This window comes from Oncorhynchus tshawytscha, linkage group LG04 (genome assembly GCF_018296145.1).
Source record: "Oncorhynchus tshawytscha isolate Ot180627B linkage group LG04, Otsh_v2.0, whole genome shotgun sequence".
NCBI lineage: Eukaryota > Metazoa > Chordata > Actinopteri > Salmoniformes > Salmonidae > Oncorhynchus > Oncorhynchus tshawytscha.
This window is the reverse complement of record NC_056432.1, coordinates 60,499,946-60,518,812: the sequence shown is the minus strand read 5'-3', so window position 1 is coordinate 60,518,812 and position 18,867 is coordinate 60,499,946. Positions and strand designations below refer to the sequence as shown.

The 18,867-nt window shown below is 47.2% G+C and overlaps 1 protein-coding gene across 1 annotated transcript in view; it reads left to right on the top strand.

Annotated features, from left to right (window-relative positions):
* The window catches only part of igdcc3 (immunoglobulin superfamily, DCC subclass, member 3), a 107,788-nt gene that overhangs the window by 63,901 nt on the left and 25,020 nt on the right, over positions 1-18,867 (top strand). Inside the window, 6 exon segments of the mRNA XM_042320972.1 lie at positions 2,481-2,625; positions 3,034-3,164; positions 3,385-3,522; positions 8,571-8,729; positions 11,660-11,775; positions 11,777-11,826. Coding sequence (XP_042176906.1) covers positions 2,481-2,625; positions 3,034-3,164; positions 3,385-3,522; positions 8,571-8,729; positions 11,660-11,775; positions 11,777-11,826 — 739 coding nt within the window.

Sequence of the window (18,867 nt, the reverse complement as noted above, 5' to 3'; positions counted from 1 at the left end):
CATTGTTTACAGTTGCACACTGGAAATGTAGTCTACAGTTCGGAGGACGCACAAAGTGATTTTTTTATTTTAAACTCATTTTCTCTCTCATGGGCAATGGGTTATGGGTTGCATTTGACTTGAAAAGGCATTCTACTGTCCAAGCGCATGTAGCCCAGACAACGGTGTGCTATTTCCCCCGCATTCAAATAGTGATTAACCTACAGGCGGTCCACAAGACTGACACTAATCAATGCAAAACACTCACCAGAAAACGTTTTTGTTAACATAATCAGTTGAACAGAATGATGGCGAACATCAGACTTCTCCTTCACTTCTGCTGTTAGCCTTGGCTACTGTTAGCTTAGTCGGCTGTTAGCCTAGGCAGCTGTTAGCTTAGTCTGCTGTTAGCCTAGGCAGCTGTTAGCTTAGTCTGTTGTTAGCCTAGGCAGCTGTTAGCTTAGTCTGCTGTTAGCCTAGGCAGCTGTTAGCCTAGGCAGCTGTTAGCTTAGTCTGCTGTTAGCCTAGGCAGCTGTTAGTCTAGGCAGCTGTTAGCTTAGTCTGCTGTTAGCCTAGGCAGCTGTTAGCCTAGGCAGCTGTTAGCTTAGTCTGCTGTTAGCCTAGGCAGCTGTTAGCTTAGTCTGCTGTTAGCCTAGTCTGCTGTTAGCCTAGGCTAATGTTAGCTTAGTCTGCTGTTAGCCTAGGCTACTGTTAGCTTAGTCTGTTATAAGCCTAGTCTGCTGTTAGCCTAGGCTGCTGTTAGCTTAGTCTGCTGTTAGCCTAGGCAGCTGTTAGCTTAGTCTGCTGTTAGCCTAGGCAGCTGTTAGCTTAGTCTGCTGTTAGCCTAGTCTGCTGTTAGCCTAGGCTACTGTTAGCTTAGTCTGCTGTTAGCCTAGGCTACTGTTAGCTTAGTCTGCTGTTAGCCTAGGCAGCTGTTAGCTTAGTCTGCTGTTAGCCTAGGCAGCTGTTAGCTTAGTCTGCTGTTAGCCTAGTCTGTTGTTAGCTTAGTCTGCTGTTAGCCTAGGCTACTGTTAGCTTAGTCTGTTATAAGCCTAGTCTGCTGTTAGCCTAGGCTGCTGTTAGAATAGCACCCTGAGAACAACTGCGTGCTCTCTGTTGTTGTAACATTTTGTGAAATTATAGCATTATTTCAAATGCCCCTTCCTCCCCTACATCACTGTCCTCTTCCACCTGACCCTTTCCTTCCCTACATCACTTTTCATCTTCCACCTGGCCCCTTCCTTCCCTAAATCTCTGTCCTCTCCTACCTGGCCCTTTCCTTCCCTAAATCTCTGTCCTCTTCCACCTGGCCCTTTCCTTCCCTACATCACTGTCCTCTCTCACCTGCCCCCTTCCTCTATTTGACCATACTGTTTAATCACTGGGCACAGTAAGGGAGCTAATTGGACTTGATCTAGTTCAGGGAGCGAAGTGCCTGCCTGGGCCTGGCTGACTATCTGGCTGATTGTCCGTTGTTTGGCCACAGCACTACAGTACATCTGCAGCCCTGGCCTGGCCACTCACACTGTCATTACTCTCCCCCAGAACCCTACTGTATGTATATAAATGTCCCTCCCCACCTGATGGAGCACTCACTACAGTGGTTCAGTGTTTACTCTTTACTCTTTGTTGTCAGCGGTCTCTCTCTCTCTCTGAGCCCAGCTGTGTTTGTTAGCATAGCATAGGGGCGGCAGGTAGCCTAGTGGTTAGAGCATTGGACTAGTAACTGAAAGGTTGCAAAATCAAATCCCTGACAAGGTGAAAATCTGTTGTTCTACTCCTGAACAAGGCAGTTAACCCACTGATCCTAGGCTGTCATTGAAAATAAGAATTGTTTCTTAACTGACTTGCCTAGTTAAATAAAGGTAAAATGAAAATATAAAAAAATAGGGTATGATCCAAAGCTAACTAGGAGCCTCTGATTTACTCAGTGTCATGGCTAACTAGGAACCTTTCATTTACTGTGTCACTGATGAGGGTCAGATTATCCAAACACAGGCTTTCCCCTAGAACTAGGGGTAATGATCACTAGGCTTTCCTGTACAGTGATTGCTGACAGCAGAACACAGGTAATTACCTAACCACATGGCAGCTCCCTGCCCTAGTCAGACTGCTGTCTCTTCTGCTCATTTGGTTCATTTTATTGCAATGTGTCTGCTCAAGGTTAAGAGCTGCCCAGTGTTGCTTTAGATAAAGCCACTGCATTATGACTCATTCCACTGAAAGATGGAGCCGTTATTTCCTTTTTTTATAGCTTTTTTTTGGACAATAAGTTAATTGCCTTCCAGTGCGGGGATGGGTATAAAAAGATGAATAAACTGTAGGTAATACCTCCCTGGTAATTGGTTATGATTAACTGGGTTGGTGTGCCACTGAGTTTAGGACAGTAGTACACTGTTACTATACATGGCAGCAATATATGAAAGATGCTCTGGAAAAAAAGAAAATGTTGCGTAGGTTTTCAAACATTGAATTGACCGCTGCATCTCCCCTCTCTCCAGCGATGGCAGAGTTCCATGTCCAGCCGCGGTCGGTGCGTGCGGAGGAGGCGGGCGTTGGGCGGTTCCAGTGCCAGATTCACGGCCTGCCTGAGCCTGCCATCAGCTGGGAGAAAGATGGCCGCTCCGTGGACACTAAGGATGAGAGGTACAGTAAAGTAGGGTTCCTCTGTGTTAATCACCTCAGCTGTCCCTACCAACTACTGTAGGTCCACTGTACCTGCACACAAAAATCTGTCTTGTCTAGACGCAAATTCACTGTAGCAGCTTCACAACTTTCACTTAACTGTTACCCTGCCAAACCTCACCACCTGGTATCCAGTGTGCTGTAGCCTCCCTTGTGTCTGTCTAGCTGTTTGAAATGGAGTTTAAGTTGTGTGTGTAAACACACTTAATTAAGCAAACAATGATCTACTCCCTTGATTCTCTTTCTTTTTCTCTCCCTCTATCTCTCTCTTCCCCCCTCTATTTTTTTCTCTCTTTCCCTTTCTCTCTCTGCCCTCCCTCCCCCACCCTCTCTCTCTCCCACCCTCCTCCCATTCCTTCTCTCTGGCAGGTATACCCTGCTCCCCACTGGTGTTCTGCAGATCACCGGTCTGCGTCAGGAGGATAGTGGTGTGTTCTGCTGTGTGGCCCACAACAGTGCAGGAGTAAAGCACAGTGCCGGGGCTCGCCTCACCGTCTCAGGTCTCAATAGTCCTACGTACATACATATGTACACACACACATACACACCTTCCCTGGATACCCACCCACCGCACAAATATGTGGCCATGCATCATCTCACACAGCCTCACCGCCAAGATGCTCGCGCTGGAGATGATGGGCAACGGTGAAATCCAATTAAATGTTGCAATCCATAAAGCTCTCGTACACTTACGCTTGCGTCACCCCCCTCTTCCCCCAGTCTCCCAGTCTTCTGTTTACAAAGAGCCCATGATCCTCGTGGGTCCTGAAAACCTCACTCTCACCGTTCACCAGACGGCCATCTTGGAATGTGTTGCTACAGGATATCCCCGCCCCATCGTGTCATGGAGCAGGCTTGGTAAGACCAAAACCCTGCTTTCTCTTTTACATCCAATCAAAGCTACAGCCTACAGGGTTGCTGCACGGGCATTAACCCCCCCTGCCTCTCAGGCCTTGAGGGCTATAGGACCCTTCTATCTTCCATAAGGTTCCGTGTTAGATTGCTTGTCTAGTTTGCAATCATCCGAAACCCGACTTGAAATACATCACTATTGCAGCTGATAGAAAAACATGTCACCATAGTAGTATAGCTGAATTATATATACATTTACCTAAAGCACACAGGCAAAATACAGAGATTGAAGAGGACATTCTGTTAAATGGGACATTCTGATACAATAAGATAGGGCGGCTTTGTGTGTGAAATTGGTCATGGCATGCTGTGTTCACAGCGTGCACGGAGCCCATTGTTTCCCAGATGGTTGAAAGCCTATTTACCAGACATTATCTTGCTGACCTTGATATAAATGAAGGGAGGAAAAATGGAGTGTTCAGTGACTGCTTCTAATGTGGTACAGCACAGTGATTAAGTAGGCTACTGCTGTCCAGTGTGTATTTGTGTGTGTTTTTGTACGCACGTGCAGTTGTGTGGATGTGCATGTGCATTGATGTTTGTGTGTTTGCGGAAGTGTGCATGTATGTATGTGTGTCTGGGTTAGCTCGTCTCTGCATTGTGTACATACGTGTAGTATGTTATTTTACGTAATGTCTAAAAGAACATTCATCTTATGTACAAATGAAGTAGGGGATTGCAGCCTATATGAGTCTTTGGGGGCTAAACACAATCTTATTTTTTGATGAATGCATTCTTTACTCTCCTGGTAGAGGGGAACCGCGAAAGTGAGTAAGTGACACACGGTGGGAGATCCACCGTAATTGCTTAGAGGTGTTCAGCCCAGGCAGGATTCAGCCCCCCACACTTCACACGTTCCTCTTGGCTATCACTCAAACTCTGCCGCTACCAATTTTGGAATCAGATATTTGTTTTTCTAAGCTATTATCCAATCTGATTTGCTGTTCAAAATGTAAATTGCAGCCCCTCCCCAACCAGAAAGGAGCTATAATCAGATTGTGGATAGTGCCTTGCACAATGTTGCTGTAATTAAATGCTGACGGGATGGGATTTCAGCAGCAGCATGCAACCACTATTTTAGAGGGGGCACAAAGTATGTTAAACACCTGTTTAAAAAAAAAAAAACTGAAACAATCTAGAGCCATAATCATTATGTCTAATTTTATGTTAAAAAAATATCTAAAATCAAATCAAATTTTATTGGTCACATATTTACCAGATGTTATTGTGGGTGTAGTGAAATGCTTGTGTTCCTAGCTCCAACAGGGTAGTAATATCTAACAATTCACAACAATACACACAAATCTAAAAGTAAAGAATGGAATTAAGAAATATATCAATATTAGGAGGAGCAATGTCGGAGTGGCATTGACTAAAATACAGTGGAATAGAATACAGTATATACATATGAGATGAGTAAAGCAGTATGTAAACATTATTAAAGTGACCAGTGATTCTAGTCTATGTACATAGGGCAGCAGCCTTTAAGGTGCAGGATTGAGTAACCGGGTGGTAGCCCGCTAGTGATGGCTATTTAACCTTTCTGGTGCAGGCGTTCCGCTAGCGACCCACCTCGACCCACCTCCAGTGAAATTGCAGAGCGCCAAATTCAAAATACAGAAATAGTCATAATAAACATTCATAAAAAATACAAGTGTTATACATCGGCTTAAAGATGAATTTCTTGTTCATCCAGATTTCAAAAAGGCTTTACGGCGAAAGCATACCATGCGATTATCTGAGCACAGCGCCCCGCTTACAAAAGCATACAAACATTTTACAACCAAGTAAGGGAATTACAAAAGTCAGAAATAGCGATAAAATTAATCACTTACAGTGCCTTGCGAAAGTATTCGGCCCCCTTGAACTTTGCGAACTTTTGCCACATTTCAGGCTTCAAACATAAAGATATAAAACTGTATTTTTTTGTGAAGAATCAACAACAAGTGGGACACAATCATGAAGTGGAACGACATTTATTGGATATTTCAAACTTTTTTAACAAATCAAAAACTGAAAAATTGGGCATGCAAAATTATTCAAAAAAATTTGCTCTGCCATTTCCTGTTTGCTAAAATTAGAATACTTCACCCAATTTCAGTTTGTGACAAAACTAGCAATGCATAGTGTAGAGAATCATTGTACAATCTAAACCGCTGTGAAATATATCTTTGTATTTTCAGCTGTTTGAAGTTGGTGTACAATACGGCGAAAGCAATACGCCGTTCCGCAAAAACGGAACTTAAGAACGGGAAGCATAGAAATAGCGCACATAGAACAGATCAACCGCTTCTTAGACTTGCTTTCGATGAGAATGACAGATCTATTACTCACATTTCGATGTGAATTCGGTCAAGTTGCCCAAAAGTGATATATTGCAGCATTAAGAACTTTTATGCCATATGAGTTTACTACAACTGCCACATCGGTATATAGTACAATAACCCAATAATTAAAACTGTTTTAGTATTTTCTAAAGTCTAGCAACCTTGCCTGCAGGCTTGCCAGCAGAGATAGTTAGACAAGCTACTCTATCTTGATTAATAACTTGAAATGGCTCGGTAGCTAATTATGAGGTTGGGAGACTGGGAACCTATTTAGCTGGCTAGCTAAAGCCAACTTCATAAAATTGCTTGGTTGCTAGTATTACAGAGAAACAACAAAATGTTTTGTTTTATTTATTAATCAAGAAGGAATCAATAAGCTACATAGCTTGATCAAATTAATTTACAAACATTCCTCCTGCGAGTCCTGCTCATCACCGGCTCAATTAAGTTGAGTAATTAATTTAACATCTGAAAAATGTAAAAACAGGACAAATCTGAAGGGCACGTCTCCTTGTGGGCATGACGCCTCTGGATTTCCGTGTATTAGATTACAGGGAGTGAAGGCGTGGGAATAAGCTGCATAATTAATTTAATAGATTCACATCAGTCATTCCTTAATGCCAGAGTTTGTTTGGAGCTTTTCATTCATCAGCACCGGTACTCTCTGGGCTACGCTTTGACACTAACTAAATTACAGACTGACATAGAGATGGCTGCATCCATTCAGACAGCACACACACACACACACACACACACACACACACATCGAAAGAGAGAGAGAGAGAGAAATCAAGTTTCTGTGAGAGTGAGTGTGTCTGGAGAGATAAGAGGTAGCCATGGAGGAACTGTAAACTGTGTCCAACTCTGTTGATTTTACAGTTCACTCAGCAGCTAGCCCGACTTGAGTCAGGCTTATTGTAGAGGGGTAATAACGCCCATTATATGGTTCACAGTTGTTTAGCCACTCCTAGCTGAGTCCCTTTAGTTATGACACTGGACTGGGGCTGGGAGTGGGAGGGTCAGGCTGAGAGCCTGAGGCTTGCACTTAATAGTACCATGGAGCATGTTTAAGTTATACTGTACTAGCCGTAGCTTCTACTACAGTCAATAGGAAACTCCACTGGCTGACTTAGCTGACCAGGCTGTTTCAATTGGATTGTAAATACGTCTGAATAATAGGTTCCTATGTTCTACTAAAAATCCTGTAGCCTACAGCCCACTGCTGGTGCTGTTTGTTGCAGCTACACAAACACGGAAAGGGCTGAGGTTTGTATATTCTATTTTGAAGGCATTCTCGTGAACTCTGCCTGGATGCACTGTTCACCTTTTTCCATTCTCATGTTTCTCTTCAGCCCACAGTGCATTGTCTTGTCGAGGTCCCGGTTTTGTGGAATGTTTCCAAATGACCCTCCCTTTCCTTGTGGTGGCTCTGCTCACAGTGTTCACAGAGGAGACGTGTGTTGCCCTCCTATAAAAGGCCTGGGCCAGACCATATGGCCCCAGTCTCTGGCTGGCTGGCTAGCTGTCTGCTAGCTGTCTGCTAGCTGTCTGTTTGAAGATGTGAGGAGAGGAGGATGGCCAGTCTGCTTTCTCTGCAGGCTTTTAGCATTGCGGCCATGTCCCCCGCACAGCCCTTTAACACTCTAAGCCGGGACACACAGGACGCAGATGTTACAAATATAAAGAGGGACTGAAATATCTTTGGCTGTGCCATGTCTTTGTTGGTCCTACCCCCAGTATAAGGCCATTGAAATAGGAAGAGATGGAGAGCAGGACAGGGTATTTGATGGAGGGACAGAGGGGAGTGGCAGCCTAGCTTATCCATGTAGCTCTGCCTGCTCAGAGGGCATTTCCCCATTTTAAAGCATGGTGTGCCTAAGGCAGTAGAGGGCGTTGTCAAACCATGAGATCAAACCTGTGTGTGTGTGTGTGTGTGTGTGTGTGTGTGTGTGTGTGTGTGTGTGTGTGTGTGTGTGTGTGTGTGTGTGTGTGTGTGTGTGTGTGTGTGTGTGTGTGGGTGGGTGGGTGGGTGTGTGTGTGTGTGTCACTAGCCTGTCAGAGCAGGTTGGGGAGGATGGGGCTGGGGAGGTATAACAGACTCCCTCACACACACATACAATCACACACACTAACACACAATGGAGTCATGGCAACATAGTTCCTCTGTGTGACTGGCTGTGTCGGCGTGGCCCATGGCCCTCGCCCAATACACTCGACTCGTTTGCCACCTTTGTACTGAATATGGTGATTCCCACAAGACGTGCTCTATCACACTTGTGAGAACTGCTCTGATATTTACTGTGGAATGTGTTTCGCAGCGGTATGGGGCGAACTAAAATAGCATCTCCTCTTCTCCAGCATTTAATCCTTTGTGTACATTATAGTATGTTTAATCAATCATTTATCTCCCTTGGTATTTTAATAGCCTTTTTTATAGCCTTTTTGTGTATATTTAAAGGGCATATTTTTTATATTCTAAACTAACTCAGCTAATTTGCTATCTCACTCCTCTCCTCCTCTCTCTCTCTCTCTCTCTCTCTCTCTCTCTCTCTCTTTATTTCTATCCCTTCCCTCATTTAATCTCCTCTCCTATTCCCTACTCGCCTCCCCTCCCTTCCTCCTCTTCTCTTTTCTCCTCCTCTCCTCTACTCTGTCCTCTCTCCTCAGATGGCCGTCCGATAGGTGTGGAGGGCATCCAAGTGCTGGGTACAGGGAACCTTATGATCACAGATGTCGGGGTCCAGCACTCTGGCGTCTACGTCTGCGCTGCCAACAAACCAGGGACCCGTGTACGCAGAACCGCTCAGGGACGTCTGGTGGTCCAAGGTGAGCCTTTACACACACACTCAGTATGGTGTGTGTGTGTGTGTGTGTGTGTGTGTGTGTGTGTGTGTGTGTGTGTGTGTGTGTGTGTGTCAGTGGAGGCTGGTGGGAGGAGCTATAAGAGGACGGGCTCATTGTAATGGCTGGAATGGTACTATTGGGACGGAGTTAAATGTGCGGTTTCCATATGTTTGATGTGTTTGATATCATTCCATTCCAGCCATTACAATGAGCCCATCCTCTTATAGCTCCTCCCACCAACCTCCACTGGTGTGTGTGTGATTTTGAATGGAAATACATTTTAGGTCCCCACAAGGTTAGTAAGATAAATGTGTGTGTGTGTCTCATTCGTTGTGTGATTTTCTTACTCATATTTGACCAATTGGAGGTGGTTAGTAGTGTGGGTAGGGCCTTCCGACGAAGCAGGAAGCATTCAGCGTGTGCCTCACATGCTTATCAGCCAAAGAGCCCTGCCCTTGGCCCCAGCCAATAGCAATACTGCTCCCAGTCAATATTTCATTTAATCTTCCCGTCCATTGTTAGACAAGGCCCTGCTATAGAAGGCTCTGGAAGAAAGCCATGCTGTTGATTATGTGTCAATGTCTATGGTTTCTTTATTGATCAGTGAAAACTAGAAAGCGCCCTCAGCTAATGATCTGATGCGATATACAATACATGTGTTTTATGATAAGAAACGAAAAGGCTAAAGCCTTGCTGTGGACACAGCCTTCAAGCAGCATTGCTTCATATTCTCATGGCAGCAGGGGATGTATGTCACAGTCGGGAACCATATGACTGACTGACTGACTTGCTATGAGAGGGTTGTTATGGTGATAAGACCTCAGTGACTGTATAGAGTAGCAGCATACAGGTGACTCCCTCCCGCCGTCCGGCCGGCTGTTTTGATCAGAGTAAGGTAGGCTGTTTCTTAAGAGAATTGATGTGATCTTCCTGGCCAGATGGTTGGCACAGCATCCCTCTGCTCACTGCACTACCCTTCATTTACCTCAGAGTGAGAAACTGAGGGGAGAGAGAGAGAAATGGAAAAAGAGAGAGTAGGGAGAGAGAAGGAAGAAGAGAGAGTGGGAGAGATTAGGGGGAGAGGGAGAGAGAGAGGGAAGAAGTGAGATTGGGGGAAGAGAGTAATAGAGAGTAGGGAGAGAGAGAGAGGAGGGGATTGAAAGAGGGAGAGAGAAAGATAGAGAGGGAATGAGGGAAAGAGTGCTGATCAGACCCACACCACAATTGCACATCAATACTCTCCCTGACCCACCACCCCTCCGCCTCCCTCCAGCCCTTCCCTCCAGGCCCTACTCACATACACATAGCCTCTATAGAGCAAACAGAGAGAGATGGAGAGAGAGAGAGATGAAAAGGGACAGAGAAAGAGAAAGAGAAAGAGATGAAGGTGGAGACGGAGAGATGAAAAGTGAGATGGAGGGAGAGATGGACAGGAGGATAAAGCCAACCTAATCCTCATCATACCACAGTGCCTAGAACGGTGTGAATTTCAGGTCCCGACACTTTTACTGACAGGGTGACACACAGTATAGAGATAGCTGAGATTAGAAAACCATCATAGCACCTCTTCTCTTAAGATGAGAAAAGGAAAAGATAGAGGATGCTAAATAACTAGAACTAGAAAGGGGAGGGTTTGTTTACAGGAAGATAGTATAGATAGAGGATGCTAAATAACTAGAACTAGAAAGGGGAGGGTTTGTTTACAGGAAGATAGTATAGATAGAGGATGCTAAATAACTAGAACTAGAAAGGGGAGGGTTTGTTTACAGGAAGATAGAATAGATAGAGGATGCTAAATAACTAGAACTAGAAAGGGGAGGGTTTATTTACAGGAAGATAGTATAGATAGAGGATGCTAAATAACTAGAACTAGAAAGGGGAGGGTTTGTTTACAGGAAGATAGTATAGATAGAAATATTAGAACCAGAAGGATAGCTGACAGGCAAATAAACCTGCTAATGTGAGAGTGGAAAGGAAAATAGTTGCTGATTGTGGGAATGATCTCGTTGTAAATTACGACTAGATGATCCATAATTGCAGTCTTAATTGTCTTCCCACTCACTAGGAAGTTATTAGGAAAATAACTCAAGTCATCCTATCATAAATGACAATATTGATGTGGCTTATAATACGGGTAGCTATGAATAATGAGGGGAGATAAGTACCCCAACAGCAATACCAACCAACTGCTCGGATCAGATCCGGGTGGAGCGTAATCACAAATTTGAGGCGAAACAAAACACTGTTTAATTAAGAGGTAATAGAGATTTGCATTACCTGTACCACTGTGTCAATTAGCGCAAACGGAGCATGGCTCATAGCTCAAAGAGACGAGGGAGGGATCATAGGCTGGAGGCTGAAGGTCAGTAGTTGTGTAGTGTGCCATACTGAAAGACCTTCGGGGGAAAGATACTGTATCTGCACTGCATTGCCTTTTACTCCGTTTGTGTTCTATAATAGGTAGTCTGCGTTTGTGAATAGATTCCCCGTTCCCTCTCCTCCTCCTTTTGTGTTCCCAGATCTTCTTCTCAGTTCCGATGACGTCAATCTGATCCACAGCTAATAATTGTTTTGCCAGACTCTGTCGCAGACTCCCCCCCCCCACACACACACACACACACAATCTAATTCTGATGAATGTGATTAGGCTGGATTAAGCCCAGGATAATACGCCTTCATTCCTCTCTCCTCTTTTCCTTCCCTCTAGAAGGCTCTGGGAGCTTCCTGCTTTTTCAATATACCTTGGTAGCTTATGTTTTCAAACCACTAGTGAAAAAACATAGTTGTTGTGCAGCATAGTATGGGGAATGAGAAAGGCCCTGTCAGCAAGTTACTGTATCTATGTAGCAAGGCACTTTATATTCAGTTAGTAAGTAGCCCACTATCTGTCTTTCCTCTGCGTCTGCCCACAGCCCCAGCAGAGTTTGTGCAGCCTCCCCAGTCCATCTCCCGGCCGGTGGGCACCACTGCTATCTTCACCTGCCAGGCGCAGGGTGACCCTGTGCCCCAGCTCACCTGGCTGAAGAACGGGGCAGATCCTGGAGCCTGGAGGTCACGTCAAGCTCAGGAACAACAACACGTGAGTTAACATACAGCCATGGAGATACATACACTAAGTGTGTTCTATTGAATTATGTGCTGAAAGCAACAGGGACTGTACTCATTCTGTATGGTAATAACACTATATCCGTTCATGCATGCAGCCATCCATCCACTGTAACAAAGCTACATGCCGTATGTGTATGGCTGGCAGTGTCATCGGCGTAATCAAACGCTCCATTATTTCTGAGCTGATCTACTGCACTAATGAAACAGCTGGCCAAGATGTCTGCCAAGAGATACACTAACTTGTCACAGCTCCATTTAAAACATTACATTACGAGGGTATCTATCGAATCACTGCTGGACCGGCTCCCAAGGCTGTCCGGTGGAATTTCCAGGAACAGAACAGAAGGGCCGGCCAGTGTATTGTGTCATTTAACATTCTCCATATGAGAGATTATGAGGCCAGGCTATTGTGTTTAGTGTTGTGTTGGGCGGGCGGGCGGGCGGGTTGGGGCAGGCAGGGAGAGACGGGAGGGTTGTAATGAGCCTGGGACTGGCCTCGCTCCAGGTCTAGGAGAGTGGCTCTGTGTCGTGATAATGATTCAAGTCTGCTACTGTATTTGGAGCTTTGCTGTTTTATTGTCCTGAGTGGTTGTCACCACCGGTGTTTCCCCAGAACTGTTAAACACGGAGCCAGACAGCCTGGTGGCCGGTGTCAGAATGCTTCTCATTCAGGTCCAAGAGTAGACTCCAAACATAGCTAGGAGTTATAGCTCAGTAATATGGTTCTCCTGAATTTGGTGCGCATACTGTTCAAGGTATTTCGTCAATGTCCTGCATGTGTTTGGATGTTTTCCAGTTGAAGATTTCACAGCACCTAATCCCTATATGGTGCACTAGTTTTGACCAGAGCCCATAACACAAAGAATATTCCGCATGTCGTGACATATGAAGCTGACCTATATTTGTTCATGCAGACAGGGGAGATCGTATTATTTATACATTTTAACTGTCAGCCTTTGAAAGATTTATAGGTTAGATTTCTTTCTGGCTGTGGGAAATGAAAGAAGGTCTGTTCTATATACAGGTTGATTGCAGTATACATGATGAGTTCAGTGCTGTACGGACACCAGTCGTGTTTTCCAAAGTGAGAATCCATCTGTGTGTGTTAATATTTATAAATGCAACGGATGGTGAAGTGATTACATTACATATGCACAAGAAAATCAATAAAGTGGGACAGTGAAGTACATGTAAATGATGCAGGTGTTCCAGACCTAGTGGTACATGGGGAGAGAGAGGCCGAGGCACTACCATCACTCAGACACACTGCTCCCCTCTAACAGTCACAGAGATAGAGAAAGAGAGAGGGCCAGGCAGAGGTGAAGAGGAGCGAGGGGCAGAGAGAGACAGAGAGGGGGAGGGGCAGACAGCGAGAGAGAGAGCGGGCCAGGCAGAGGTGAAGATGAGCGAGGGGCAGACAGAGAGGGGGGGGCAGACAGCGAGAAAGAGAGAGGGCCAGGCAGAGGTGAAGAGGAGCAGAGAGGGGGAGGGGGGCGAGAGAGAGAGACAGATGAGCGAGGGGCAGACAGGGGGCAGACAGCGAGAGAGAGAGGGCCAGGCAGAGGTGAAGAGGAGACAGAGAGGGGGCAGACAGGGCCAGGCAGGGTAGAGGGGCAGACAGAGGGGGGTAGAGCGAGAGAGGGGTGGGGCAGACAGCAAGAGAGAGAGAGGGCCAGGCAGAGGTGAAGAGGAGCGAGGGGCAGAGAGAGAGGGGGGTAGACAGCGGGAGAGAGAGAGAGGGGTGGGGCAGACAGCGAGAGAGAGAGGTAATGTCTTTATTGTTTTGAAACTTTTGTATGTGTAATGTTTACTGTTAATTTTTGTTTATTTCACTTTATATATTCACTTTATATATTATCTACCTCACTTGCTTTGGCAATGTTAACACATGTTTCCCATGCCAATAAAGCCCTTGAATTGAATTGAGAGGGCCAGGCAGAGGTGAAGAGGAGTGAGGGGCAGAGAGAGACAGAGAGAGGGGGCGTGACAGACAGCGAGAGAGAGAGAGAGAGAGAGAGAGAGAGAGAGCGAGAGGGGGGCAGACAGAGAGAGAGAGAGGGCCAGGCAGAGGTGAAGAGGAGCGAGGGGCAGAGAGAGACAGAGAGAGGGGGAGGGGCAGACAGCGAGAGAGAGAGAGGGCCAGGCAGAGGTGAAGAGGAGCGAGGGGCAGACAGAAAGGGGGGTAGACAGCGAGAGACAGAGAGGGGTGGGGCAGACAGCAGAGAGAGAGGGGAGAGAGTGAGAGAGAGGGAGAGAGAGAGAGGGGTGGGGCAGACAGCGAGAGAGAGAGAGAGAGAGAGGGCCAGGCAGAGGTGAAGAGGAGCGAGAGAGAGAGGGCGCAGCAGAGAGAGAGAGAGAGAGAGAGAGGGAGACAGTGAGAGAGAGAGAGGGCCAGGCAGAGGTGAGGAGGAGTGAGGGGCAGAGAGAGGGGGGTTAGACAGCGAGAGAGAGAGAGAGAGAGAGAGAGAGAGAGAGGGGTGGGGCAGACAGCGACAGAGAGAGAGAGGGCCAGGCAGAGGTGAAGAGGAGCGAGGGGCAGAGAGAGAGAGGAGGGGGTAGACAGCAAGAGAGAGGGAGAGAGAGAGAGAGAGAGAGTGGGAGAGCACATTAGGCACTGGAGTTGGATGGCGGAAGCAGACTGTGTTGTAGGGAAAGATAGATGGAGAGAGAGGGAGGGAGAGAAAGAGAGATGGAGAGGGGTTAGAGGGCAGCCTAGTGATAGACCTCCACCTGACACTGCTCTGCATCTCTCTCTGGAGCCTCTCATGCATCACACCCACTACGCTGTGACTGGTTAAGTATGGAGGCCAGAGTTCCAGCACCACCATTAGCTAATTGGCTCATAAACTGAGGTAGCCGAACACAAAATGTAGCCATTTATGGAACATAACTTTACGTGGCATCCTAACTTACTTAGTAGGACTACAGTAAGTGCTGAGTTTTACTGTTGTGCGGTAAGTGTTTGGGTATGAGGCTGGTAGCTTACCTCATTGCTATTCTGATACATTCCTACAGCTCATCGTACGTCTCCATCTGGTGCGCTACAGTATTAGTTCTACAGAAGTCTTTGTCGGATTGCTCAAGGAACTCAGTCTCTTGGTTGGGCGAGCAATGCAAGCCCAGTTCAAGCCCAAGTAGCCCTTATTTTCTGTTGTCGTCACAGCAGATCCTTCTGTTTTCCTTTCCTATGGAGGAGTGAATGAAAGGATAGACAACCACATTCAACAGGCCCCAGTCTTCCTTACAGGTGCAAGGCAGAGGTAATGATATGCCCCTACAGCTCACTGTTTCTGCTGTTATATAGAAAGCTTGTATCTAATATTGGAGTCCTGCCTCTGTGCAAGATTACCTAGCAGTGTGATTCTAATTAGAATGTTCCTAGCGGTGTGTGTGTGCGTGTGTGCGTGCGTGCATGTGCGTGTGTGTGTGTGTGTGCGTGCCTGCGTGTATGTGTGCGTGTGTGTGTGTGTGTGTGTGTGTGTGTGTGTGTGTGTGTGTGTACGTGCGTGCGTGCGTGCGTGCGTGCGTGTGTGTGTGTGTGTGTGTGCGTGCGTGCGTGCGTGCGTGCGTGCGTGTGTGTGTGTGTGCGTGTGTGTGTGTGTGTGTGTGTGTGTGTGCGTGTGTGGGCAACGGTAGGCAGGCTATCAGCACGCCACCCACTACTTTGCAGTGTGAGCTGGAGGCAGTATGAATTTTGAAAACATATACTTCATTGTTTGAAACCTGAACGTTCTACTTCATATTATGAGCCATGTCTTGCCTTGCTTCAAAGTAGCCTAGTTAAAATTAACCATAGAAACATATTATGAGCCATGTCTTGCCTTGCTTCAAAGTAGCCTAGTTAAAATCCAACCATAGAAATGTGGAAGCAGTTATTTCAGAAAGACTTCCTGATGCCATTAACCAGCATTTCTCTGTTGTTCTATTGGTTTTCATATCAACTTTCTTTCGCTGTTCAGAACCCAAAGGCACAATCCTGGTCATATTAGCAACTCATCCTAGTTGTTGCTAATAGATTCCTCCTCTATGTTTCTAACTGAGGTTTTCATCTCGGTCCCATATGGAGACGCTCTCATCAGGTGAACTGTTTAGAATGCTGTTTTCCCACGAATTGCATTTTGGCAAATATTTTATTGGCTGCTTCCTTACAGGAGTTCTGTTCAGATGAATTACCATCATCTACTGTAAATGTGATGTCTGTCATTCTGAGCACTGTGGACACCGATGGGTTACGCAGCCAATGCATATGGGTCCGGTAAATGTCTCAAATGGCCAGTAAATTAAAATCTTACCGGTCATGTTGGCCGATGCCAGATTTTCCTAACGGAAGATGGAAGGGACAACACCAGAGATATATGCACATACTGCATATTGTTCCCTACAGGATTGTCTCATGCTGTAGACCTGCCAGAGAGGATAGGATAAGAAAGCAAGGGGATCGATTGTGTATTTTACTCACATTAATCAAGGAACGCACGTAAGCACACACACACGTTCACATGCATACATACACACACATATCAAACATGCCAGTTCTCCCGTGCATTGCCCTTTAGACTGTCTCCCTGCAGCACGCTGTATCCAATTACACACTGTACCCAATTACACACTGTGACAGTCTGACAGGTGTGAACTCTGTGTGAGCTAAAATGGTGTCACAATAAATTCAGATTGGCAGCTAATGCAAATATAACAGTAGGATTATATTGTTTTGACGATGGACTTACTTCGTGTGGGTAGGTGTGTGTGTGTGTGTGTGTGTGTGTGTGTGTGTGTGTGTGTGTGTGTGTGTGTGTGTGTGTGTGTGTGTGTGCTGGATGTTGGTTGCTGGATGTTGGTTGGTTGACTTAGAAGGGCAGAGAGTTGATGTTCTTCTCACGCAGGGCACTGAGGGGTGGTCACGGGCTGTTCCATAAACATGAAACACCATTACCCCAGTAATGAAAATGCCTGGCTGACCGCCATTAGAATCATGGCCTCAGAATGTGCTGCTCTGGCTGCTTTCAGGGGAGTACGACACTTACAGTATGAAAGGACTGTTAATAGGAATATCTAAACCAGCCTGGCCCGCCCATGACATAGTCAGGATAATCTGAACCAGTATGCTCTCACTAATCTGCACCATCGAGAGCATCCTGACAGGTTGCATCACTGCCTGGTAATGCAACTGCTCGGCCTCCGACAGCAAGGCACTACAGAGGGTAGTGTGTACGGCCCAGTACATCACCGGGGCCAAGCGTCCTGCCATCCAGGTCCTTTATACCAGGCGGTGTCAGAGGAAGGCCCTACAAAATTTAGAAGACTCCGGCTACGCTAGTCATAGATTGTTCTCTCTACTACCGCACAGCAAGCGGTACCGGAGTGCCAAGTCTAGGTCCAAAAGGCTTCTAAACAGCTTCTACCCCCAAGCCATAAAACTCCTGAACATCTAATCAAATGGCTACCCAGACTATTTACACTGCAAAGTAACAGAGTTCCTGGGTAGAATGGCAGCCTAGTATATGTTGTAGAAATGGCATGATTTGTGGAATAGTTTTGACAGGTGAGAATTGACTCTAAACTGACTAATCTTCTCCTATGTTTTTATGGGGAATGAAGACTTCTATGATTTATTTGTGTGAGTAAGTTTCAGTGAAGAGATGTGTCCTACTCCCTCTAGGAATATTCCACTGGACTGCATTTTTTGTTGTTGTGTATCTGAACCTATTAAAAGGAAATATGTTTTCCTTTTTTTCTGTTTTCCTTCTGTGGAAGCCCTGTCTTGTTATTCCAGCGAGCTGGGACCTGGGCATTGGCCTTGACCTCTAACCCTGAAATCAGTCATTTCCGTGGGCCTTCTGTGAGCTAGAGACAGCTCATCGCTACTCCCTCTTCAAAGCCCCTGCTCTCCCCCTGTTCCCTCCTTTCTTCCCTTTTTTCCCTATATCCCTCTCTCTAGTTTAGAGTGGTGAGAACTGGAATGGCCACCCCTTGCCTTTCACGGGCCTTCGTTCAGTGACAACATTGCAAACACACGGCCACAGTGGCTGAGTAACAGAACCCTCCCACGCCCCCTCACCCCCAGCCCACTGAGTCCAGTGAGCCCACACAGATCCCTAGCCCCAGCCCAGTGAGCCAACCCTAGCCCCAGCCCAGTGAGCCAACCCTAGCCCCAGCCCAGTGAGCCAACCCTAGCCCCAGCCCAGTGAGCTAACCCTATCCCCAGCCAAGTAAGCCCACCCTAGCCCCAGCCCAGTGAGTCCACCCTAGCCCCAGCCCAGTGAGCCCACACAGCTCCCTAGCCCCAACCCAGTGAGCCCACACAGCTCCCTAGCCCAGCCCAGTGAGCCCAGTGCCCACAGCCCCTAGCCCCGTCCCAGTAAGCCCAGACAGCTCCCTATCCCCAACCCAGTGAGACCACACAGCTCCCTAGCCCCAGCCCAGTGAGTCCACACAGCTCCCCAGCCCAGTGAGCCCACACAGCTCTCCAGCCCAGTGAGCCCACACAGCTCCCTAGCCCCAGCCCAGTGAGCCCACACAGCTCCCTATCCCCAACCCAGTGAGCCCACACAGCTCCCTAGCCCCAACCCAGTGAGCCCACACAGCTCCCTAGCCCCAGCCCAGTGAGCCCACACAGCTCCCTAGCCCCAGCCCAGTGAGCCCACACAGCTCCCTAGCCCCAGCCCAGTGAGCCCACACAGCTCCCTAGCCCCAGCCCAGTGAGACCACACAGCTCCCTAGCCCCAGGCCAGTGAGACCACACAGCTCCCTAGCCCCAGCCCAGTGAGCCCATCCAGCTCCCGATCCCCAGCCCAGTAAGCCCACACAGCTCCCTAGCTCCAGCCCAGTGATCCCACACAGCTCCCTATCCCCAGCCCAGTGAGCCCACACAGCTCCCTAGCCCCAGCCCAGTGAGCCCACACAGCTCCCTAGCCCCAGCCCAGTGAGCCCACACAGCTCCCTAGCCCCAGCCCAGTGAGACCACACAGCTAGCCCCAGGCCCTAGCCCCAGCCCAGTGAGCCCACACAGCTC